Source organism: Micromys minutus, assembly GCF_963924665.1.
Source record: "Micromys minutus genome assembly, chromosome: 10".
Lineage (NCBI taxonomy): Eukaryota > Metazoa > Chordata > Mammalia > Rodentia > Muridae > Micromys > Micromys minutus.
This window is the reverse complement of record NC_137979.1, coordinates 6,385,003-6,410,710: the sequence shown is the minus strand read 5'-3', so window position 1 is coordinate 6,410,710 and position 25,708 is coordinate 6,385,003. Positions and strand designations below refer to the sequence as shown.

Sequence of the window (25,708 nt, the reverse complement as noted above, 5' to 3'; positions counted from 1 at the left end):
AGTTCCAAGGTAGCCTGGACTTCAGAGTGAGACCCTTCAAACTTTATTTTAAAAATTAAAAAGATAGAAAGGAAAGAAGGAAGGAAAGAAGAAAGGAAGGCTCACTACTATAAACATCTTCAGTTTTTATTAATTAAATAACGATAATGGAAAAAGTTCTTTTAACACACAATTGTTAATGACAACCTTAGCAACAAATGTTTCTAGACGATCTAGGAAGTAGAAGCCAGAACTAGAGGCAGGAACCTGGGGGAATATGAAAGAATCCTTTCAACAGAGGAAAATTAAGGCGTCACTGTAAAATAGATCTTTGCTTCCAGAAAGATGGCAGAGACGGGGTGTTCTCTGCAGTGGTGGGCAATGGGTACCTCACCAGGGCCCACATGTGCATGCATTAGATGAAGTCGTGGGGCTGGGGGCGGGGCTGGGGACGGGGTACAGATTGAGAACAGCTGGGGCGTTCATTGGCGAGAGATGGCTCTGTTCCCTGATTAGTGGAGGATGTGTTTAAATCCATTTAAAAAGCAGCTAGCCATTCTTGGGCCAGTGAGATGGCCCAGGGGGAAAGGTGCTTGCTGCCAAGCTTGCAAATTTTAGTTCAAGTCCCAGGATCCACAATGTGCAAGGAGAGCCCCGACTCCTGCAGATTGTCCTCTAACCTCCGCACTGACACTGACACTGTGGCGTGCGCAGAATCACAGCACTCACCTGAAATACTGTCATTTTTTAAACTTTTTTTTTTTAACTAGTCATTTCTTAGGCTTCTGCCTATGGAGAGACAATTTTCAGCCTTGTCCAGGTCTTCCTCATAGAAAAAGGCCTCACTTCATGGTCCTGCCCTACTTGAGGTCATCTCTCCAAAGACTTCAGACTTGTACGAACAGCAGGGCTGGGTGGGAGAAAGTCTGCCTTCATCACTGTTCTTTGAGGAAGAACCCAGAGTCAGCTCTCCCAAGATATCAGAGTTTCCAAGGTGCCCCCATAGCAGGAAGCAGCTAGGCCCAGAGGCTGTTCAAGGCAGACTTTCTTGATATTACTGTCTTTCCCCAGGACGCCACGAGCACTCGGACACCTGCGACCTCTTCCTTCTCTGCAGACACAGAGCCAGTGGCAACCCTACACTGATAAGATTAATCTGCAAGGCCGATTATGGTGTAATTTCCTATGCTGAAACTTTGTAGATTTTTTTTTTTTTTAAAAAAGGGTTTCATTTTCCAATTGGTCTGATTTCACAGGAAAATTTACCTGTTTCTCTTTTTTTTTTTCTCCTGGAAGAGAGGTGCTGATTGGCCCAAAATAACTGACAATCTGGTGTAATAAAAATTTCCAATGTAAACTCATTTTCCCTTGGTTTCAGCAACTTTAACTCTATATATAGAGAGATCTCGGCCAGCTCTGCATTGCTAGTGTCTCTTGATAAACTCAATCGTCTCCTGTCCCTGACTGTAGAAAACTATTGATGGGTCTCAGTCCCCAGCTTGCTGTCATCCTGCTCTGTTTTCTCGCTTGTACCGGGAACCGTATCCAGGAATACGACGACAGGCCTTTGAGAGAGCTCATCACCATTTTGAACCAGGTCACAAAAGAAGGGGTGAGTACCTTATCTGGCACCATCTCTCCACATACCCAGGTGATGCTGCAGGCAGGTCTAGGCTCGGGGACTGAGTTCTAGAGAGGTGGACAGCAGATGGTAGGAGCAGGACTGGGGACTAAGCGAGGCTCCGAGAGACCCAGCTACTTCTATCTCGGAGGCAGAGGGAGGCTTCTTTCTGAGTGTCGGGGGGGAGAGGTGGAGCCATGCTTTCTCTGTCCCGTTTGGATTAACGTATATCTTTCGCTCTTACCTCTGTCTGTGTCAAGACGCCATGCACGGAGATGCTTGTACCAGACGTCCTTACAGCAAAGGAGGTAAGTGGACCCGGGGTCTGCTTTGGCCCCTTCGGGAGTGGGGAGAGGGAGCTCACACACACACACACACACACACACACACACACACACACACACACACATAGGTATCTGAATGAGAAATGTCTGTGATAGAAAACCAAGAGGCCCAAAGAAGGCGTCTTTATACTTTGTGGAGGCTGAGTTATTGTGTTTTAAAGTTTCAAATTTCACTAGACTTAGAAGACATGTCAGAGAAAGCTGGGATTAATTCGTTGTAACTCAGATAGGGAACAGATATCTAGAGTCCTACCCAGCCTTGACACGGTATCTGGATCAAAGAAGTCACACAATTTGTGCTGTTGAGTGAGACAATTCTCTCTCCCTCTCCTCCCCCCTCGAGCCATGCATTTCTGAAACACCAAATACTCTTCAATAACAGTTATGAAGATTACAGGTTGAAAAGGCTTTTGCTTTGTCTAAGAGACTTCCTATGGTCCCCACAGGTCTCCTCTTTCTGGTCACCTAACAGCCAGCTAGGGTGGTGGCCCACTGCATGGCTCCTCAGCTGACTCTGTCCCATCCCATTCCCCAGTCCCCTTCAGCCTGGTTTGGAACTGTCCTCGGGTGGGCACAAGTGTAGCCATCACTGCTTCTGCTTGGCCATCTCTCTTCCTTTCTGCCCCCTGCTCTGCCTCGCCCCCGCCCCTCTATCTGGAGTGGGAGGGAACAGATATGAGAGCTGATAGTGCATTTTCTCTGACAAACACATGACTGGCTACACCGTATCAATAGCTTTGTGCACTTCAGTTCCTGTTTTCATGGAAACGCACAACTGAGAAAGAAAGGCCCCAAAGCCTTGACTTACCAGTGGTCTCCAGACTGCCTGCTTTCCAGTTCGCTGGGGTGAGGTCAGGGACAAAGCCCTGTGGGGTGGCTGGGGTCCCAGCCTGGCACCCAGGCCATGGGAAGTGTTTTTAGTGTTTTTTCTGCTTCACCAGAGATCTACTAGTGTCCTGTCTTTATCTGGATAATCTCATTTTATCCAAGATTACTCCAGGAGTCTGATACAGGATCAGTTTCTTAAGGACAAATGTACCTGTATGTATATATGTGTACATTCATGTGTATATACGTGTGCATATATGTCTGTCTCTTCACCTATTCACTATATCTCACTGTTTTCTATATGCGTAACCTTAAGTATTTACCGATTCTGAGTCCTTCCAACTCAGATGGGAGCTACCAGAAGCTGAGTCTACTGCCCTGCCCTAACAAAAGCCAAGGCAGGGGCCAGCTCTCCGGGACCGGGCCTAGAGGAATTGTGGGGCCTGGGAGTGAGAGCCTTTGGTTTTGTCTGCAATTCTGCCGTTCACTAGCCGAATGGCTTTTGGTAGGTCTTCATAAACCTTGGAGGCTCGCTGTTCACATCTGGAGACACAAAGGTTGATCCCGAAGTTCATATGAGGGCTGGTTGGAGGGCAGTTGTAAGAGTTGAATTGAAAGTTGTTTGTGGATGGCTCTAGGACTCAGACCAAAGGCACAGCTTGGCTGTAGCTGCAGAGACGAGTCTAAAGAAGGGCCAGTGAAGCCTACATGGCTTCAAGTCTGGGTCTGCCCCTTGGAGGCTGGGTCTGGAAGACCCCATACGCCCCCACTCCCACCTGTTAGCTCACATGCTGGCTTTCCTCTTACTCTGCCCCAACACTTACATGTGCTTACACGTGCCTTCTCTGACCCCCTTCACACTCGCCTGTTTTGTAGCCCTTCCCCAAGCAGCTTCGGTGCCTCCTGGGTAACTGGTTTTGCCTCCCTCCCCTTCTATCTCCCAAACACTCTGCCTACCTTCACAGTGTGGCTTCTTCTTCACACCCCTCAACAGTGCCATGAGGAGGATGACTTCTTTGCGGTTCCCAAGAGACTACCTTTCCAAAATCTAGTACCTTTACTTTAACTCTTTTGGGGGGTCAAAAATCCCAGCACCTCCAAGGTGGGTGACCCCGCTGGTGTTAGAAAGAGCGTGCTGAGGGAAATCCCTGGCATGACAGGCAATGTTGATAGTCATCTGAGGAAAAGCACGTGGCAAGCACCAAGCTGGCTGTTCTAAGAGGAGCTTCTGGGTGTACCAACCGCTGGGTTACTTCCAATTTTAAAGAGTGTCAAAGACTGGAGCCCTTGAGATGCACTGTGTGTGTGCGCTCATGCACCTATGCATGTTCACATGCATACATGTGAATGAATACATGATTGCACATGTGTGTTCATGCATATAGGATACATTTTTTTTTTAAAGTCAGTCCCTAAATGGCCTGGAGCTTGCTAAGTAGGGCTAGGCTGGCTACCCAGCAAGCCTCCAGTCTCTCTGTCTCTCCAGTACTGGGATTTCTAAGGTACACAATCACATCCAGCTGTTAAAAAAAAAAAACAAACAACAACAAAAACAAGCAGGTTCAATGAATTGAACTCAGGCCTTCATGGTTGCCAGGCAAGCACTGTGTCCACTGAGCTCATGTGGCTGTTTTTAACAGAGTGTCTCTCCTAGAGCCCTGGCTGATTGGGTTTGGGACCTGTTAGAGAGAAAGAAATGTAGCAGAGATGGAACTAAATTCTCATGGGCCCCAACAAGGCTGTGGAGATACAATGGAGGGGAGGGCTGTGCTGTGCTGTGCTGTGCTGTTCTTTTGTTTTTGCTATATTGAACCCAGGCTCTCACACATGCTAGGCAAGTGCTTTACCACTGAGCTCATCCCCAGTTCTGATATTTATGCAAACATTAGTAGTGTAAGAGTTATATCTGGCTGGTGGGATAAGGGAATTTGTTTTGGTTCAATAAATCTTAATAGTCAGAAAAAGAAAGGCAATTGTGAAAAGTGAAACAGTTTAGAACCTGTTTGGGCCTGAAGCTCCCCCGGCTTTCACCACCACACATCCTGGTTGAGTGGCCCAGGCTGAGCCATGAGAGTTGCTAAGAAGCATGCATAGGCTAGAGGCAGCTTTTCCCAGTGGGACACAGAGACTGGCTCCCACTCTGTCATTTACCAAGGAGGATGTGTTCCCCACTCTGCCATGCACCTAGGGGTGTGATCTTACCGACCTCAAGGCTTTCAATAAAACCTCCGTGGGCTAGAACCTGAGTGGATCTTGAGAAATACCGTCACACAGATTCGAAGTTGAGAAGATCCACGTTCGAGGCAGGAAAACCTCTCAGGCAAGTTCAAAACCAAGAAGCCGACAGCCTCCTGTGTCATTTCTCTTTGCAGAACACCACACAGAACGAGCTCATCTGCAGGGCTTCCAAGGTGCTTCGCAAGTTTTATTCCCACCGTGAGCTATCTCTGTGCTTGAAGAAAAACCCCAGGGTTCTCAACGAACTGAGGAGAGCCTTTAGAGCCACCAACAGCCAGAATCCATTGGTAAGGAGAGCAGGGTAACAGGTGACTCGGCCCAGCATATAAGGCCAGTAGACAGAGCTCTCATGGAATGTTCTAGGGGAGTAGTTGGAAGAGATGAACATCAATACAGTGCCCAGTTGTGCTCATGCTGTGCAGAAAGGCATGAAAATAATAGAGTGAATGGCTGAGCAGGTGTTTGGATTAAGTGGGGAAGCAGGCCAGGCGGCTGACTACCAGACAAAAGCCTGGAGCAGGTATAGGCACTCCAGTGTGGCTGGACCAGAGTCAAGAAAGTAGGTTTAGCAGCTGGGTTCACAGGAGCCTTTGGATGCTGTCCCAGGGATGGAGGGAAACACCTATTTACTTACAGGCTGGAGCCCATGGTGTACACCAAGTGATGCTTGTTCACACTGGCCCCTGGGTGGACGGGGTACATGCACATAAGGAGAGACCAAGATGGTCTGATGGAGGGCCATCCTAATAGGGCCGGGATAGTAAAGGCAGTGGACTAGATCTTCATTGATCGGTAATGTCAGCACTCCATGCCACCCCAGTGGTCCCCAAGCGGAGGGACTGAAGGCTGAAGTTTTTGTAAGTGAGGTGACTGGTCTAATCTATGCAATGAATAGCTGCAGGAGCTGAGGCCCAAACGGCAGCATCAGCACGGAGGGGCTTCCTAGGTTCCTTGTTATATCAGCACGGAGGGGCTTCCTAGGTTCCTTGTTATATCAGCACGGAGGGGCTTCCTAGGTTCCTTGTTAGGTACAATGTCCGCACTCCGAAATGCATCTGTTTCCCGGGCAGAAGAGCAGTAAGACTCTCATCTTGCTCCACGGGCCTCAGCCTGCATATTCTGTTACTCCCTCTAGCTGTCTCTGCCCATGACACACCCCTCCAGAGCCGGTGGCACCCTGATGGCAGACCAGTAGTGTCCCTAGCACATGCTAAGAAAGCAGGTCAAAATTTGCTGGCCTCATGACAACCAAAACTGGGACAGCCTGGAAGCCCTGGTTTAAACATGTTTTGGAGACTACCACAGTCGACTTGACCAAGGCCTGATAGCGAGACCCAAATATATATTCACACAATGAAACGTTTCTTTTATAGAAAAGCTGCACCGGGGATGAGTCCACGTTCACAACACTGAAAAACTTCCTGGAAAGACTAAAAACCATCCTGCGAGAGAAATTCTGGCAGTCCTGAATTTCCCTGCTTTAACTTATGAGTTTTTTAATGGTTTTATTTTTTTTAATATTTATATATATTTATAACTCATAAAATAAAATATTTGTATAATGTAACAGAAATGATAACTAATGACACTTCATTTGACAATAAGGTCATCGTTTACACTGTTTAGGAAAGCACTTCATTTACTGTGGCTACAGAGCTGCAGATGCAAGAGAGAGCTGGCTTCCTTTCAAGGAGTTCCCAGTCTCCTCAAGATCACAAGGCACAAGATCATTGAGGGATAGATGTGGTCTGGAGAGATGGCTCAGCAGTTAAGAATACTTGTTGCTTTTCCAGAGGACCTGGGTTCAATTCCCAGCACCTACATGACAGCTTAAAACAAGAACTCGAGTTCCAGGGGAGCTGATGCTCTCTTCTAACCTCCTGTGGAGGTACACAGACCACACATATGTAGGCAAAACAAAATACAATAAGAATAGAAAGGCCAGGAAATGAATCCAGACATAGAAGAGAACTGACTCCCTGAAATTGTCCTCTAACACCCCCTCCCAAACTCCCTATCATGCATACACCCCCTCTCTCCCACACACACACACAAATGAGGGGGTATGCATACACAAACACACACATTCACACACACAAATGAGAGGGTAGACACACATGGGTATACACACATGGGTACACACACGCGCACGCACATACACACACGTGCATGCACACACACACACACACACATACACACACACACACACACACACATACAGAGAGTAAATAAGACAGAGAACAGAGACATGGCACCACACCACACCTTCTATGGGGAGGGGTTACTGAGACAACAGAGCCTGTGGTTGATGAAACAAAAAACAAATTTCTTTTAAAAATGATTTTTTTTTTAAGGACAAGAAATTAGTAGCACTAATCTACAATTCAGTTTGAAGCACACCAGCATGGATCCCCAGAATCCACGTAAAAGTGGAAGGAGAAAACAGGTTTAACAAAGATGTTCTCTGACCTCCACATAGACATCAATCATACAGACAATCATCATAAATATATTAAAGAAAATCAAGAGATTTAAGTGTTTAAAACTGTTAACATAATAGAAATACAATAGTTGACTACAAAAAATTTTGTGGGGAAGCCATACATGTGGGTGTGGCCTTAGACTTCTGGGAGACTGTGACTGATTGAACGAAAATAGCCCCCATAGGCTCATATGTTGAATACTTGGTCCACAGTTGGTAGAACTGTTTGGGAAGGATTAGGGGGTATGGCCTCATTGGAGGAGGTGTGTCACTGGGGCAGGTTTGAGGTTTCAAAAAACCCAGGCCATTTCCAGTATGCTCTTTTTAACAACAATTTCCAGATCAAGACATGAGCTCTCAGCTAACCATGCCTCTGTTCTGTCATCATGGACTCTAACCCCAGAAACCTTAAGCCCCAAATTAAACACTTTCTTTTTTAAGTTGCTTTGGTCATGGCGTCTTATCACAGTAAGAGCAGTAACTAAGACAGCAACTAAACAGGACAAGGAGACCGTTTAAAGAGCAGGAGTAACTGGTTAGGTGTTGTGGAACATACCTTTAATACCAGCACTTGGGAAGCACAGGCAGATATATCTCTGAGTCTGAGGCCAGCCTGGTCTATATATTGAGCTCCAGACCAGCCAGAACTACATAGTGAGACTTTGTTTCAAAGAGAAAAAGTTACTGGGCAGGAGTGAAGGGCCAGGTTGTCTCCAAGCAGCTACATTCTGCCTCATAATTACCTGTGACTCCAGGGGATTTGATATCTCCAGCTTCTATGGACTGAACTCATATGCACACATCCATGTACAGACACACACATCTACCACATAATTTACAAGAAAAAAATAGGCGGGTGGTGGTGGCACATTTGGGAAGCAGAGGCAAGTGGATCTCTGAGTTTGAGGCTAGCCTGGTCTACAGAGAAAGTGCCAGGACAGCCAGGGCTACACAGAGAAGCCTTATCTTGAAAAACAAAAATAAATACATATTTTTTAAAAAAGAATATGAGTTATGAGCAACCTGAATAAATGGAGATTTTACTTCAACTCTGTGTTCTCCCACCCCTCACAAAAAATGAAAAAAAATCTTCATTTTTATTAATAATGAAATCAATATACATATGTAAGTTCATATATATATATATATATATATATATATATATATATATATATATATATAAAGTTGATAATTAAGAAAATAGCTAAGTGTAGTCATGAATTGGGGCTGGAGAGACAGCTCAGTGGCTAGAGCACTGACTGCCCTTCCAGAAGACCCAGGTTCAAGTCCCAGCAACCACATGGTCGGTCACCACCATCTGTAACTCCAGTTTTTGGGCATCTGACAGATTTTCTGATCTCTGTGGGCACTGCGTGCAGAACACCGACATGCATGCAGTCAATGTCCTCACACACACACAAACCAACATGAATACATCTCAATCTTAATTAATGCTGTCATTAAAAAAGGAAGCAAGAGGCGAAAAACCAGCCAAGCTCCATGCCATCAGACTGGCCCGTGAGGAGATGCTCTGCGCAGCGCCGTCTTCTACAGCGGTCTAGTAACAGTGACTTGGCACTCTTCTGACCCTCAATCACATGCATATGACAAAAATTAACACCAACACTGACATCACACCAAAAATACATACCAGCTTTTTAACCCCTTCAAAATAAGGGGGAAAAAATCAAAAGCTTCAAATCTCACCCTGCCCACAGCCAGTTTCACCCTGCCCACATGAAATACCAACATGCCAAGGGCAACAGAAGCTCTTCTAAGGCCAATTGGGGAGCTACGCAGTGAAAAATTTAATTTCCTCTCTCCTTTGATTGAAACTCATTTGCATGTCCTGGCTAATGTGAACTGTGTCTGCCACAGGATATGAGTTGTGGGTTTGCACTTGGTATGTGAGGCCAAGATGATAAAGGAATGGCTGTCAAAAAGAAAGACCTAAAATAGACCGGAAGGACACAGGCAGGCTCTAGGTCAGTAGTCACACCCTAAGCTTGGACGGTCAGGACACACTAACACTTATGTTCTCATCCAGACAGGGAACCTGGACTCTGGATTTAAACATCCAACTATCAGCCTCCGCTTCGACCAAGAGAAGAGAACGCAGGTTAAGGACAGCCATAAAACACGCGCGGAGAAACCTGGGAGTTAAGTGAGAGTTGTGATTGGAGTAGTCACCGAGGCCACCAGCCACAGCCAGTGTCACTGAAGTGTGACACTTACAATGAGGGTGGGGCCGTTGGCTCGCTCTCCCGTGATGCTCATCACCTCTGCCTTGGTCCTCAGACAGCAGATGGGTTACCTCTTAACTGGCATCTGGCAGGGGGTAGTAAGTCTCTCATGGATAAATGGCTAACAAAACCATATCTAACTGTGTCTTGCATGCGACATTCCTGGGGGTTGGCGCATTAAGAAATGCTGGCCTCTGATAAAAAATGCCACAGGGATATTCCAGGAAGATGGCTCACTTGCCAAGCTCGAAGACCTGAGTTTGGTTACGGTCTCTTTGCACTGTTACCTGTGACTGCAGATTTTCTTCACTCCCCTGCACCTGTGTTCTCAGTTCGCATCCCAAGATATCAGGATCCTCTAAGGTCTGGGCAGCTCAAGGCAGACAGAACACAGCTTCCTTATGGAAGAGGCCCAGTATGGCCCCTCAGCACACAGGCCAGCGTCTCAACTGTCAACTTCCACCCAGGGCAAGACACAGGCTTTCTCTAGCCTTGGGGCCACTGTCTCGTTAATTTGCAGGGTTAATTTATTCAAGGTAAGGTAGGGTTCCACACTCACTACTGTAGTGTAGCCCATAAGTAGCTGTCTTTGTTGACATCTCCTAAACTGGCCTCTCTTGAATTTAGCTGGGCGGGTGGTGCACACCTTTAATCTCAGTGCTCAGGAGGCAGAGGCAGGTGGATCTCTGTAAGTCGGAGGCCAGCCTGATCTACAGAGTGAGTTCCAGGACAGCCAGGGCTACACAGAGAAACCCAGTCTCAAAAAAAAAAAAAAAAAAAAGCAAGTTTAAAGAAGATTCCCCTCCTGCTGTTCGAGCCTTGTGCACAGCAGGGGAGCTCTTAAAGACTACAGTGTTCTCACCTTAGCTCTCTAGACTGCCTTTGTGTGTGTTCACACGCATGTATGTACATGTGCTTTACACTACCATGTGAAGTCCAGGCAATTTCCTGGGTCTTTCCTCATCACTGTTTTACTTTCTTTTTTATACATGCTATTTAGTGTGCACCTGTGTGCCAAAGCTCGTGGTCTAGGTATTTATTCGTAAGTAATAAGTCTCGGAGTCATTATTTTGGGAACTAGGGTGTCCATGGAAAAGCCTAAGGTTAAACCTTCTTGTTCTCTATTGGCCAACGTCAAAGCAAACAAAAAGCATGCTTCCATGCTGTGGGCCCAGTGCATGCCGGGTGCCCATTCAGCACTGTGTGTGAAAGACATGTTTGCTCCCTTGGACTGGCATTTCTGTTCTCAAGGACATACTACATGCCATGGGAGAAGGTGTGGTACTGCCTCAACACAGGAGAGACATTTTAATTTTTATGATTGTTGTGTGTGCATGTGTGTGCACTTGCCTGCGTGGGCCCAAGTACACAGTTCAGAGGACGACACTGGGTGTCCTGCCCCACTATTCTGCCTTATGTGTTTAAGACAAGATTTTCACCGAAACTTGTGTCTCCCGTACAGCGCCAATGGGTCCTGATGCTTCCTCAGTAAGTGTCCTTGACCCACTGAGCCATCTCTTCAACCCCAAGATACACTTAGGAGGGCACCAGGGCACTTAAACATTGCTGGTGACAAAGCAAGCTAGGGCAGCTACTGTGGGGCCTGAATGGGGGTTCCTGAAGAATTAAACGTAGATGAGTCTGATGATTCAGCTGTAAACCGATGGACTGACTCCCCAAAGATGCTTGTACATCCACAAGCACCGCAGTGTGGCACAGTCGTGAAGATACGGAACCAAGGTATCAACAGAGAACTAGATAAAGAACATAGAATTGTGCTTAGGCGTGAAGAATGAAATCACGTTTACAGAAAGTAGATGTAGCTGGAGATTATGTAAAGCCAGGTTGAGAAGGACAAAATTTTCCATTTTATGCAGAATGTGGATTTAAATCTGTATACCTAGAGCATGTGTGCATGGGTAAAGTGAAAGGGAATTAAGAGAGGCAGGAGAGGAGCTGGAGATGCTTCAATGGTTAAGAGTAGTGGCTGGTCTTCTCGAGGACCCAGGTTCAATTCCCAGGGGCTCTGACACCCTCACACAGACACATGCAGGCAAAAACACCAATGCATATACCAATGCATATAAAAATAAATTGGGGGGGGGGAGAGATCATCAGGGATGGGGTAGGCTGAATGCCAAGTGACCTGTGAGAAGCAGAAGCTGGGACTATTTGGAGGAAAGATGGGGAAGGAGAACGGGAGAGGGGAGCTAATTAAACACATTATAAAGTATATGTTAGCATTCCTGCTAGGCTCTGCCCCAGTTAGCTGGCAACAGCCAGGTATGTCTGGCTTACTATAAAAAGGGCTGCCCCCCTTCTCTCTCTGACCCCCTTTTCCCTCTCCCCTTCCCCATCCCTCTCATGTTCCTAGCCAGTCTTTCTCTCTCCCTTTCCCTCTCTCTCTCCTTCCCTCCATCCCTCCCCCTTCGCCCTCCCTTCCCACTACCCTTTCCTACACCCTAAATAAATTCTATACCATACTAAACCCATTTCATGGCTGGTACCCCAGGGAGAAGTGCCTCAGCATGGGCCCACAGAAGCACCCCCTTTTACCTCACCATACCTTGCTCTATCAAACATATCCTTGGCTCTTCTCTTTTACAAAACACAACAGTATATGTGTAATAGGATACCACAGTGAGCCACTTTGTATGCCAGTTTAAAGAGCTAAGAGTAAAAGGGAGGCAGCCCGTCCAGCAAGGGGCACACTTGACTGGAGATTAGATTAGGACTTCTGCAGCATCTCTGGTACCAACTTTTAGGCTGGGTTAGGCAATATCCTCTTTGTTAAGATTGGTATCGGACTCTGAGAAAATTTTATTCGGTTGTAAAGTCCCAGTTGAGTTCTTAGCTACAATCAGAGATGCAGCCTTTGACTAAACTCAAATTTCCCCAGCCCTCCAAGGGGCTGGGGGAGGGGAGCAGGTGTGGGAGAGCGTCTGATCTGTCCTATGCAGAGCCAGGGCCGTGTTTGGGTAAGACTATGCGATGTTCTGATAACACTGATAAAAGTAACTTGAAGGTTGGGTCGCAGGAAGCCCAAGATAAATGCTGAGAGGAAACAGGTTGTTTTTGAAGTAGCCCTCTTCACAATCATTTTCCCACACGAAGGCTCAGCTTCCGAAGGAAGACGGAATACCTCATTTGCTTTGCAAATGAAAGAGTTTAAGAAGGAGCAACTCTGCTAATCCATTCACACACTTTTGTCTGGAGGCTCTGCCCAGTTCTTGCTGGACTTAGACTGACAGTCATCACCATTCATTCAGATACTACCTAGTTTTACAAATGAATGTGAGTGATTCGCTGGAAAGGATGAGGACAGGAAACAGTAGGGTGACTAGCCTTGGTGGCCCCTGCCTGAGATCTCAGTCCTCCCTCGGGAGGGTGTTGGGGGAGGGGAGTCAAGATGATCAGAAACTGAAGGTCAGCCTTGGTTACATACAGAGTTGGAGGCCAACCTGGGCCAAATGAATCAGTCTCAAAAAAGGGCATTCGGGGTGAAACAAAACTGAGGTGGGGGTGGGAGGGATGCTGTAGAGATGGTTCAGAGGTTAAGAGCACCTAGTGCTTTTCCAGAAGATTGGAATTCAGTTCCCAGCTCCCATGCTGTGTGAGGTCTGAGGGCATCTGACACCCCTTTCTGGTTTCCATGGTAATTACACTTATGTGTACATACCTCTCCACCACACCCCCAACTCAACCCAAACATAAAATCTTTGAAGTGGGGAAGGGGGGGCTGGAGAGAGTGACCCCAGCACTCCCGGAAAGGCTGAGCACAGCAGTATCTGGCCTGGGAAGCAGAGAAAGCAGCACCCCTGGGACTCACTGGCCCATTAGCCCAGCCTAAGCAGTGAGTCCTAGAGCAAGAGACCTGCACGTGCACACACGTGAGCGTGAGCACGTAGTGTGCACCCCAACACTACTGTTATTAGTCCTGGAGAAAGGGAGTTGGAGATGGTGAGAGTCCACCAGGCCAGGAGGCAGCCATTAGATCTGAGGGCTCAATCAGAGAGACGAGGGCTGGGGAGGCTCCTCGGAAGTTAAGATCACTGGCTGCTCTTGCAGAGGATGGGGTTTGAGTCACAGGACCCATATGGTGGTTCACAACTGTCCCCAAGTCCAGTTCTGAGGGACCTGATGTTCTCTCCCGACCACTGCAGGCACGGGGCACACTCACACGTACAAGCACAGATTCGGGAAGAACATGCAGACACACAAAACAACCCAATCTTTACAAAGGAAATGGAAACCATGAAGAAACCTCTTCTCAGAGGACTTGGGGCTGTTTGGGAGCCTCACCAGAGTGGCCAGCTGTTCTCCCCAACCGCTTGTATGGAATTCTGCCCTCACTGTACACGGTCTCAGAGTGGTTTCCCATCTACACAGCCATGGAAAAATCGACATCCCAGCACAGCCACACCGCACACATGTGGTGCACACACAACAAAATAAAATAAAGATATTTTAAAAGAGAGCAGGCATTGGGGAGGCATTTATTTCTCATCTTACCATGCTGCATGTACACACATTGATATACAAAGTTTAGACAAACACAACTTATACATAAAACACAACTCAAGTGTGGATTTTTCAGTTAACACATCAAACTCTCTGTACCGTTTGTATCCCGGTCGACAACAGCATTACAGTAGCGCTTCTCAGGGCTTCACTGATTCTAATTAGTCAGACTGCAGGGGCAGCTCAAAGGCACTAGGAAGAACTAGGGTTCTAGTGTTTTAAGACAAAGGAAGACAGAAAACAATTCCATATGTTAAGAAGGGATGGAGGAGAAGTTGGGTACAGTAGTGCAGAAGTATGATCCCAGAAACTGTCAGGCGGAGGTAGGAGGATCAGGAGTTTAAAGGCCAACCTTGCTTACACAGAGGGTTTGTGGCCAGCCTGGACTACATCAGACTCTATCTCAAAATGGAAGAGGGGGGAGGGGGAGAAACTGGGCAGACACAGGTGTGTGTAAATGTAAACTTCGACCATTGCTTAATTCACAGCTCTATAAGGAAAAAAGGTGTTCCTTATGTTAAGAGTTCAGAGAGAAAAAGGGAAGGGTTACACAAACTTAAAATGGAAATAAAATCGCTGAAACTATAATCATAACTTTAAAACATGTTGCAGATGAAGCAACAATTTCCCCTCTCTTTCTAAACTAACCTTGATGTTCTGGCTGCCAAAAACATAAATTTGAAAATCATCTTTTCCAGAATATAAATGAAACAGATTACCAGAGGATCCTGGGGCAAACACTGGCTGCAGAGCCTCTCAGCCAAGCCTGAAGGCTGCAGAGTGGACACTGGGTGCAGAGAACCTGACTGTTAGGTGTGTAAGTGCACAACCGGCCATAGCGGCCTCTTACAGCTCCTTCAGATAAATACATACTATTTAAATCAAGGAAAAAGGATACACATCAATAGTCTATTTATAGATCTGTTCCGTTCATCTAAATCTGTACATTTATTTTAAACATTAAGCAAGTTTATTCTACACCTCTATCCAATCATGAAATTAACACTGAAAATACAGACGACTCCATTTGTAGAGGAAGGAAGACATAGCCATAGCACGGCTGGACAGAAATGAGCGTCCTAGCATTCTTCAACAGACCTCCCCACCTGGCGAGACTCTAGTTTGGTTTTCAGAAAATGAACAATGTCCACCTGATTAGAGTTTTAACATCAATGCTTTAATAAACATATGGCTTGGTATGATAACATGCATCTGCCACCCCAGCACCTGAGGCTGAGGCTGAAGGACCAGGAGTCCCAGGCCAGCCTGGGCTAACACAGAGAAACCCTGTCTCAAAAACAAAACAAAACAAAAAACCAAGCAAGCAAACAAAATTATTAAGTCAAGATGCCTAGACAAGTTTCTAATAATTTTAGTTTATGGAGTTATTGCAGATTTAATCTCGCTCCCGTTTTAGCTTAGTTTACAGCAGACATTCCTTCTAGGGCAAATGAACTGTTAAATGGTAGAAACGTGGACTTTTAAACAAAGGTTTATTGATTCTTCTAACTACTAACAGTTAAATTTACATCACTGCGAATCTGACATCAGCAAGACGCTAGGCTCACATGAGCCTCTCACACACACACACACACACACACACACACACACACACACAGTCTCTAAGATGCCATGCCCATACCAGCACCCTACACATACAGGACACTCAGTGCTCCAATTCAGGAAAGCTAAAGATGTACCGCCATGTTTTCCTCCACCTCAGCCGTCCACAGCCACACAGAGCAATGTAATTATAAATCAGTATTTATCCAAACTCGTTAAAATCATAGCAATCTAATTAATTCTAACTTGGGAAGTCACAAAACTTTTGCAATAAATAGCTCAGAATTGATTGTATAATTTCAAACAGGTTTAGGAAGCACATGATCCTCAAAAAATGTTCATAAGTAACCGACAAAACCAAGACCTCCTATTTACTATAACTTACCTTACTATACAGTGAATATAACTTTTTTAGTAGAGGAATACCACCTAACTGGATTAGTCAATACAAGAAGTCCAGGAGAGTATTTATATATATAAAATTTATATATAAAATAAAGAAAATTAAAAGGTATTTTTTGACTGCTTCATTTTCTGAAAAATGAGACTGGTCTCAATTTTTGTAGTTATTTTCATTAAACTTAAAATTCAGACAAGGAAGTGACTGTAAGCCAAATGTGTGTATGAGCAAAGTTAAGTGGCTAATGCTGGCTTCAGGAGGAGTGCGAAGCCATCTTAGTGACAACAAAGGCGGAGTGTGGAGCAGGAGTGACAGAAGTGAGGGGACAGGTAAAACATGCGCTCAAACTGCATTTTTACTATGGAAACCTGCAAAGCGATCAGAGTTTGCAATTTTCCATGGGAGATCAATAAAGGCAGTCATTGCACACTTGGAAGCAATCACTATTAGAAAGTTGGACTGCATGTAGACTGGCCAGGCAGGTGTGGGATCACGTCACTGCTCAGATGAGCAGCCCAGACACCGGCACAGGACACGGGGATCTGCTATATGCTGTGTGCCGACGAGACAGACTTGGTTCTCTTCTGAGATTCCGCTTGTCTAGACCCACGGTAGCTGAGTACATAGCTAAGAGACGCACATTCACGTACAACCATAGTGCCCTCACTTCCTGCAGAGCGTGTGACAGACACGGTGTGCCACGCCCAACAATCATGAGCTGCGCACTTACACGTTACAGAAACTTAAAAGTCTAAAAGACATTAGGAAAACTGCCTTTTCCAGTCTCTCGCTGTAATTTACAGCTTCCATCGGGTGAACCATACAGGCGTCCTCCACGTCTTAATTAAGGATTTCTCTCCAGGCATGGGAATAGCACTCTTTTTTTTAATTATTATTGTAACTTTAATTCCGTAACATTTACTGAAGTAAAGAATCAATTACGGTCTCAGGCTTTGCAGAACGCTTTCTGTTAAGAGAAGGAAACAAAACAAAACAAAACCACAAGGTAAGTGATTTTCCCAAAGAGACTGAACTGTCAACACTTTTTGTGTCCAGGGTCCATGAATGGACCAACACTGCCCGTGCTTGACCATAGCAAAGTTTGATTACCACCCATTTTTCAGAGTAGGTCACAGAAAGCAAGCACAAGAACACGCTGCCACAGCACAGTATTCCAGAGTAGTGAGGAGCTGAGGGTAGGCAGGATCAGAGAAGGTGTAGTCAGGGGGCAGCTAAACTTATCAGGGATGCCCCTTGGTCATCTCCTCCGAAAATGAAGCAGGAAACGAAGTCACGTTTCCCAGATGCAGACGCAGAGCCTACAGGAGTCTCCCATGGGCCTTCTTTGTTGCTGTCCAGTATAATCAACTGCATGCCTCTCATGAAGCACTGCATGTTTTCTTACTTCTTAGGAAAACTAGTTTTTTTTTTCTTGACTCTGTTACAGGGTTGAGTCTGCATCATATGTTGGCCCACAAATATTTTCTTTACCTTAAGTTAAAAAAGAGGCATATATTCTATAGTGGTGCATTATAAAAACTGTATCAAAACAGCTTTGCCAAATTATTTGTTATAAGATCTATAAAAATGTAGCTGAGTAACCTGGATCTTCTTTTAAAAGGCAATAACCCAGCAATAATGGGGCCTCAGTTCCCACACTAACAAGGGACAGACCCCACTCCCAGCTTGCTCCACTGCCCTCCTCTGCCTGTTTCCCTGTCAAGCCAACTCTCTTAATAACTGGCGAGCTCAGAGAAAAGCACATACTAACAGCACAACAGTGGGGCTGCAGAGATGGGTACTCAAGGACATTTGTTAGAGACCTGAGCTCACATCCCAATACCCACATGGTGGCTCTCAATCAACCATCCCAGAGGATCTGACACCTGGTGTACATATAAACATGCAGGAAAAACACTCATTTATAGATAAAATGGTATTTATATATTTTTAAATGTTCCATGTATAGATTTAGGTAGCATATAAAAATTTTAAATCATCTACATGTGATTAAATACAAAAACTTGTATATTTTAACATGCAGCTGATTCCTTCAAGCCCTAGTTTAATGATCCTAATAATTTAGTATTACATTTAAAGACTATGTAATAACAATTAGCCACCCTACATGTAAAACAAAAGTCTTGTAATTAGTTCAGATTAGCTCAGAGTAGGAACACAAGGTGCATTAGCCCCACATCAGGTTTCCACTGAGCACACACTACACAACCATCAAAACTGGTGCTGGAGAGTCACACAGACTTCTCTCAGCGTCCTTGGGACAAAGTCTACTAAATGCAGTCTGAGAGTCCAACTAGGCAAATTAATTAGCATCTAAGTAGGAGACTTAGTGTGAAGATAAAGAGACTGAACTAGAGGGTAGGTGGTGGGTAAACACTAGTAAAGAACAAGGCCAGCAGAGGCTAGAACTAGCTCTGTTCCTCGGTGGCGGAGTCCCTGGTTTGTCTGAGACAGGCCTCACTATGTCTCTCTGGCTGCCCTGAAATGTGCAGTGCAGATGAGGCTGACCTGAAACTCAGATCTTCAGGCTGCTGTCTCCTAGGTTCTGGGATAAAAGGTGTTTGCTACCACAACTGTCCCAGAGTGCAATTCTTTATTTCTGTTTTGCTTATCAAATTGTAACTGCATAAGAACATAATTTCACAGTATGTGCCATTTTAACTAAAGTTTGACTGCCTTTAAGTTTATCTTCCTGTCTTTGGCCTTGCTCACCTTCTTCCTGTCTTTGGCCTTGCTTTCCCCTTGGAGGTCCGTGGCCTTTCTAACTTCATCAGAGACTGACGCAGACTCTCCTCTGTATAGGCGAGGTACACGTGGGAAAGGTCTACTTCAAACGGCTACAAGAAAACACATAGGCGAGTTAACAGATTTGGGGAAGATTTAAAACACGTTGGACACTAAGAAGAGCCACTAAGGACAAAATCAAATAAGCCTTTAAGGTGTCTTCTGTCCCAATATGGACACTGTGCTCAAAGCTCAGGAGTCAGAGGTCCTGACACACCACACAGCTCCCCAGATGTAAAGAAAGACTGGGGGAAGGGAGGCAGCCTAGTCCCCTGCTGTGTCCCCACAGCCCAGAGTGCTGAAAAAGGCACAGCAGAGTGACAGCAGTGGAAGGACAGGAAAGGCTTTGCTGAGTGCTTGGAGAAAAAGCCTGTCCTAGCAGCCCCACCCACCCGAGAGCCTCTGCTCGAAACAATAGCCATGCAGCGTGCCCCATCCTATAGAGACAGAGGCAGTGTGTGTGCTCTTACATCTCTCTCCTTCTTGTCAGGGACTGGAGTTTGTTTCCTCATGTTATTTCCTGTGTAGGCCACACATTTCTCAAAAAAGGAAAAGAGACACGTCTGAATTAACACTTTGAGCTGGGAAGGGAGCCGCATTAGTAAACATGATGCTTATCTTGGAGCACCAAGATGCCGATAGTCTAGTGCCAAGAAGCCCCAGGCCCAACCTATTTCCACAAACGGTCTCCACATTGCTGTGAATCAGAAAACATATCCCGTCTGGTGCACTGCGCGCTCATCTGCTCCGACCTGCACCGGCTTCCTCCACAGCAGTCAGCACTCTCTACGCTAGAATTTCACCAAGTGTGAAGGAATACTCACTAGCTGCCATTCTCCTATGTCTTCATTCCAGTGAACGTAGTTTTCAATCATTTCCTTCAAAAGAGTAAAAGCCTACTTTTAGTTAACGAGTAAGGTACTGAAGAATACTGATAGAACCGTGAGTATAAAAATGACACAGCCATGTGTGACGTCTTCCTATATGTGTCACTGCACCTTGCTCACAAAAATCCCTTTGACTTCCCCATGCCCTGAACTGAGTGAGCTCCTTTAAAGGCCCTGCGTCTTGTCATTCCTGCGTAACCCACATGATGGGGTCAGGACATGTCAAGGAGGTCAGAGAACAGTTCTGTGGAGCCAGTGCTCTCTGTGTATACCTTTCTGTGAGTCCCGGGCTTCAGACACAGGTCACCAAGTTTATCTAATGAGCCTTCACTTGCTGACCCCTCTCACTGGCCCTTTACACCCACACTTTCAATGTTAAGTAAAAAAAGTTGTTTCTAAACATTGGGTACTTCATTTTTGCTTTTGTCTTGAAACAAGAGTTTCCCGGTGAACAGCCCACACTGGTCTGGAACTTACTCTGGAGACCAGGCTGGCCTGGAACTCTGAGATCCATGAACCTGCCTCCCGAGTGCTGGCATTAAAGCCGTGCACTATTGTCCCCCAGCCTGCATCAAGCACTTAAAACATAGATACTCCTAGGGCTGGAGAGTTGGCTTAATGGTTAGGAGCACTTGCTCTTGCAGAGGACCTACATGGTGGCTCACAGCAGTGGCATCTGACACCTCTTCTCTGTGGGCACTATTCATATTCACAGTATACATACAGACATATAGGCAAAACACCCATATACTTAAAAGTCAATTTAAGTATACACACACACTTCTTAGGAACTCATGTACGTACCACTCAACTACATAACAACAAAAGGCTAGAGTTGGGATCCCAGAAGTCAGAAGGACACACAGGCTGGGCTGGAAGAGGCCAATAAATGGAAAGGCTGGGAAACCATCTGGCTAGAAATAGGTTCCAGCTGAGATTTCAGCTCTGAGTTGGGATAATAAGCTAACGGAACTAGGGCATCCTGGAGCATACCAGAAACCCAGAATTGATTCTGGGAACCTGGAGTCACAAATCTCTCATAGCTACACTGAGAATCACAACATTAAAAAAAAAAAAAAAAAAAAAAAGACACACAGGCTGGAGAGATGGCTCATTGGTTAAGAGCACTGGCTGCTCTTCCAGAGGTCCTGAGTTCAATTCCCGGCAACCACATGGTGACTCACAACCATCTGTAATAGGATCTGATGCCCTCTTCTGGTGTGTCTGAGGACAGCTACAGTGTACTTATATAAAATAAATAAATCTTAAAAAAAAAAAAGACACACATACATATTAAAGTGTAGTAAAATGTACTAGAAGGTGGGCTGGAGAGATGGCTCTGGGGGTTAAGAGTACCCCCGGCTCTTGCAGACAACTGGGGCTCAGTTGCCAGCACCCACATCCAGCAGCCCACACCCTCCTGTAACTCTAGTTACTCTTTCCTAGACTCTATGCACAAACCCACATTCTCACATAAACACAAACTAAACACGAAATAAATTTTTTGCTACGAAAAAGATAAGATTTTAAAGTTTTGTTGATGAAAACAATTACTCCATGTCTGAAAATGATTTCTGATGACGTCTGGTTGTGAATGAATTTGAATTTATTGAACTGTATTTAGTGTTACTGAACCATTTAAATATAGACGACTAGAATGGGCAATTTTATGTTCTGTCTATTTACACAGAGAAAGAGATAGAGAAAGAAGAGAAAGAGAAAAGAGGAGAGGAGAAAGGCGGTGGGCAGGGCACATCCATCAAGGAGAGGACACCAGCACATTCTGCTTATATTTTTTATTTGAAAGTTATTTATATGTGGATTTTGGAGTCTGTGTATTTGTGTGTGTCTGTGACTCATGTGTCTGCCTGATGCCTGTGGAGGACAGAGGAGGCTGTTGGATCTCCTGAGACTGGAATTACAGATGGTTGGTTATGTGGGTGCTGGGAGTTGGATCTGGGTCCTCTGGAAGAGCAACCAGTGGTCTTAACCACTGACCTACCTCTTAAGCTTCCTCTCTACTTTCTAATAAAACATGCTAATGAGTCAGTAGGTCTGACACCTCCCTAAGCATGCATTACATTTAGATAATCAAAAAGATATTATGGTCTAAAGAAAATTAACATCTTTTATGTTGGTTAGAGTTATCAACTTGACACACACTAGAGTTATCTGAAAGAAAGGAACCTCAAATGAGAAAATGCCTCCATAAGAATCATCTGCAGGGTATTTTCTTAATTATTGGTGGGTAAGGGTTCAGCCCATGTGGGCAGTGCCCGACGTGGTCAGGTGATCTTGGGTTCTGTAAGAATGCAGGCTGAGCAAGGCACAAGGAACAAGCTATTAAGCAGCACCCCTCCATGGCCTCTGCATCAGCTCCTGTGCCCAGGTTCCTGCCTTACGTGAGTTCCTGTCCTGACTCCTCTCAATGATAAATAGTAATATGGAAGTGTAAGCCAAATCAACGCTTTCTTCCCCAAGTTGCTTAGGTCATGGTGCTTGATCACAGCAATGGTGACCCTAACCAGGACACTTTTATATGATGGCATTAGTTCAAGCAAACCTTGCAGACTTTATTTTCTAGCCTTCACCAACGACCTAATGTCTAGATCAGTCTCCCCTCACCTGGTAATCCTGAGGTATGAAGTTATCAATGATGAGCATCTGAAGCCGTAGCTCACGGCTGAGCTGCCGAATGTTCTCCAGGAGACCTTCAATTTCTCTCTGATGCTCTTGCTGGAGATCAGCCATCTACCAGAGAACCCACGAGAGTGTAAAGTAAACAAGATGTGAAGCACAACATTGAGGCCCAGTAAACACTGACCCACCAGCTCAGACAGACTGGCACTACTGTTGGCTATTTCAAATCACTTACAGCTGGGGGAGCTTACTAAGTAAAATTTAAAATATACAGAAAGAAGAGTTTTAGTGCTTTAAAACGGGACATGCCTTTAGTACCATCAGAGGCAGATGGATCTCTGAGTTCGAGGCCAGCATAACTAGAGTGAGTTCCCGAATGGCCAAGGCTACAAAGAAAAACCCTGTCTCAAAAAACAACAACAAAACCAAACAAACTAGAGACACACATTAAGACTATAAGCTGCATTATGGGTCAATTTTTAAGACATCAACCTCTGACTTTGCAGCCATCAGCATGGTCCAGACTTTCTTTAATTTCTTGGTCTTTCCTTGTGCCTCCTCCTGCAGACTGGTATATTTTTCCTCGATGTCCAAGCGTTCTTGCTATGATAAAAACAGGTTAGCTTTAGAATAATTTCCTAAAGTCACAAACTAAATGAGCCACCTAAGTAACTTAGTATGTCAAACTAGGTTCTCAAAGTCCCTAACTCAGATCAAACATGCCAGCAGAAGCACTGCCAGATAACAAGGCTGCAAAGCAGCTTCCAACTGACAGCAGCGTATTAATGTGTGCAGATGTGTGCAGCCTGCTCTAGTGAAGTCACCACCAAACCTCAAAGTGTAACAAACAATCCAGACATTTAGCAGCTACTGCCTTCGAAATGAGCCATGATCTCGCTTCTATTTCACTTTTGGTATTTAGAGCCAAGCATTTAATTTTGTGTTTTTGGAAAGGTACTCAGCACACTCCACAGGGCGTCACCTCTTTTTCCTCTAGTTCTTTCCGAAGTTGCTCAGCTCTCCTCCTCCGCTCCTCCAGCTCCACGTTGGACTCCTCAAGAAGCTTCTCTTGCTCCTCAGCTTTGGCCAACAAGTCCACACCACCGACAATTACCTTCTTCTCCAAAGCAGACAGTTTTTCCAGCAAAGACTGATGCTCTTGTCTACAATTAAAAAAACATTCTAAAACCTTGTCATCTGCCCCTCTAACCTCACAGTCCCAATTTAAGTAGGGCTGATGGGGCATGCTTAGAGAAATTCCGCCACGTGACAGCCCTACAAATCATACCACTACATGGCATTAACTCATCACCAAAGATAGAATTCTCATTGGCCAATATTTTCTCCTACATAGAGAATAAATGATCAGAAAGATCCAAGTCTCAGACATACATCACACTCAGTGGACCCACCATCCACCCCAAAACAGCTATGCTGCAGACAAAATCAAGTGTTTGGTTGTGTTTTAGTTGATCAGTTTTCCTGATACACAATCCTGTAAAGAACACTAGAGCCCACAGTCACGAGCGTCCCCCCCCTGCACACTCAGAGCCCGCAGTCACGACCCCACTCTGGCACACTCACTGTGCCTTCAGAAGGTCCTTCTCCCGTCTCTCTAGTTCAGCTCTAGCCTTGTTTCTTTCTTCTTCTTCCATGTCAAGTTTGGTTTCCAGTGCTTTCCTCTCCTCATCAATCTTCGCTTGCATTTCCAGCATCTTATCTGGGGAAACTTTCTTTTTACCTATTTGAGTCATGTAATTGCAGCAGTCACTAAAACCAGCCGGGCTTTCGGACTTAAGAATTAGCTTAGTACAGCGATGCCTATGCTCAGTCAGCAGAGAAAGACAAACTTCCACTTCTACTTAGTAGTTCCTAGAGTTTTTTAATTCATCAATAAATTCAAACTGTCGTCCAACTGGGTAGTGATATGTAAAGGAGAAAATGAAGAGGAACAAAATAGATGAGCAGAAAATAGGAAAGAAAATTAACAGGAAAGCCAAATAAAAAGCAAAGCCTGTGGGTTCCCAAATAGCACATAGAAGCTAAAAACGAAAATGATTCTCCAATCACTTTCATGCTTGATCTGCAAGCTACTTATTTAAGGCAGGCATGTCACACGGGTAAGCTGCCCTGATAAACCATACATGAGCCACCAAAGTAACTTACTATGTCAAATTAGATCCTCAAAGTCCCCAACTCAGATCAAACATGCCAAGTATGAAGGCAGCAGAAGCACTGCCAGCTAACAAGGCTGAAAAGCAGCTTCCAACTGACAGCAGTGTATTAATGTGTGCAGATGTGTGCAGCCTGCTCTAGTGAAGTCACCAGTGAACCTCAAAATCACGAAGTTATATGAAAAAATCACAAAGAGAAAACAAGCACTACCATATTAAAGTGGTTCTGAAACTGAACCACTGACAATTCATTTGTGGTTGATCCAGTTCTTAGAAATGTTGTTCCTGCAGAACAACAAGTGTTTCACAGAACTGTCAGGCCTGAGGCTCTCCTGAAAGCTTGTCATTCTCAACTTCCTTCCCAAGGGACAAGGACAGAGAAGTATAAACTAATACCTCTACCCTAAATTGAGCCCCTCCTACTAAGAAGGAAAAGGAACTGAAAACCAATCACGAGGGGACTACGATCTGACTAGACTCTGACAGGAGCCATGAACGGCAGGACCATGTGAAGGTCTTTTCGAGTCTTAAGACAAAGTCACATTAGGAATTCAAGAGTTTAACCACATTCTTCCTTCTTCAGAACCAAAGTCTAAAAGCAAAATCTAAGCACAAAATCAAAGAGGAGCTAAGACTGTGACCCAGGCGGCTGGTGTGGTGTGATTCACTGCACTTCGTGCCGGAGGTGGGCAGGGCCTAACGGCACCGCCATCTACCCTGAACCTTCTTTCTGAACTACGCTGTACAAGAACAGTTTTCACAAACAATTTAATTCCTAGTCCCAATAAATGCCGTGAAAAGACTTTCTATCAGTAATAACTTTCTAAAAATTTGAGGAGAAAAGTCCAAACTCAGGTTTACAGGAAGTACATACACATTAAAACATGTAACTTCCACCTCGGGGTTACAAATGTTTAGAGAAAAAATGGTAAATATACTAAAACAAAAACAGTGCGTGTAGAAGGCATGAGTACTGACAGAAC

General features: G+C 45.1%; 2 protein-coding genes across 3 annotated transcripts in view; one reads left to right on the top strand and one right to left on the bottom strand.

The window, feature by feature from the left end:
- Positions 1-1,459: 1,459 nt before the first annotated feature.
- Positions 1,460-9,656, top strand: IL4 (interleukin 4; the record flags this gene model as incomplete). The annotated part of the gene is made up of 4 exons (XM_080924030.1): positions 1,460-1,591; positions 1,861-1,908; positions 5,145-5,297; positions 9,540-9,656. The coding sequence occupies 4 exons, from the start codon at positions 1,460-1,462 to the stop codon at positions 9,654-9,656; spliced, it is 450 nt and encodes a 149-aa protein (XP_080780156.1).
- Positions 9,657-14,241: 4,585 nt separating this feature from the next.
- The window catches only part of KIF3A (kinesin family member 3A), a 34,648-nt gene continuing 23,181 nt past the window's right edge, over positions 14,242-25,708 (bottom strand). Inside the window, exons 10-17 of one of the 2 annotated variants that reach the window (XM_080923793.1) lie at positions 24,136-24,292; positions 23,534-23,714; positions 23,044-23,154; positions 22,537-22,662; positions 19,849-19,902; positions 19,495-19,563; positions 18,953-19,077; positions 14,242-17,186 (exon numbers count right to left, since the gene is read on the bottom strand). In XM_080923793.1, the coding sequence (XP_080779919.1) occupies positions 17,138-17,186; positions 18,953-19,077; positions 19,495-19,563; positions 19,849-19,902; positions 22,537-22,662; positions 23,044-23,154; positions 23,534-23,714; positions 24,136-24,292 (872 nt within the window). In that variant the 3' untranslated portion in view covers positions 14,242-17,137. The remainder of the gene's footprint in view (positions 17,187-18,952; positions 19,078-19,494; positions 19,564-19,848; positions 19,903-22,536; positions 22,663-23,043; positions 23,155-23,533; positions 23,715-24,135; positions 24,293-25,708) is intronic. The other variant, XM_080923794.1, reaches the window with a different exon arrangement.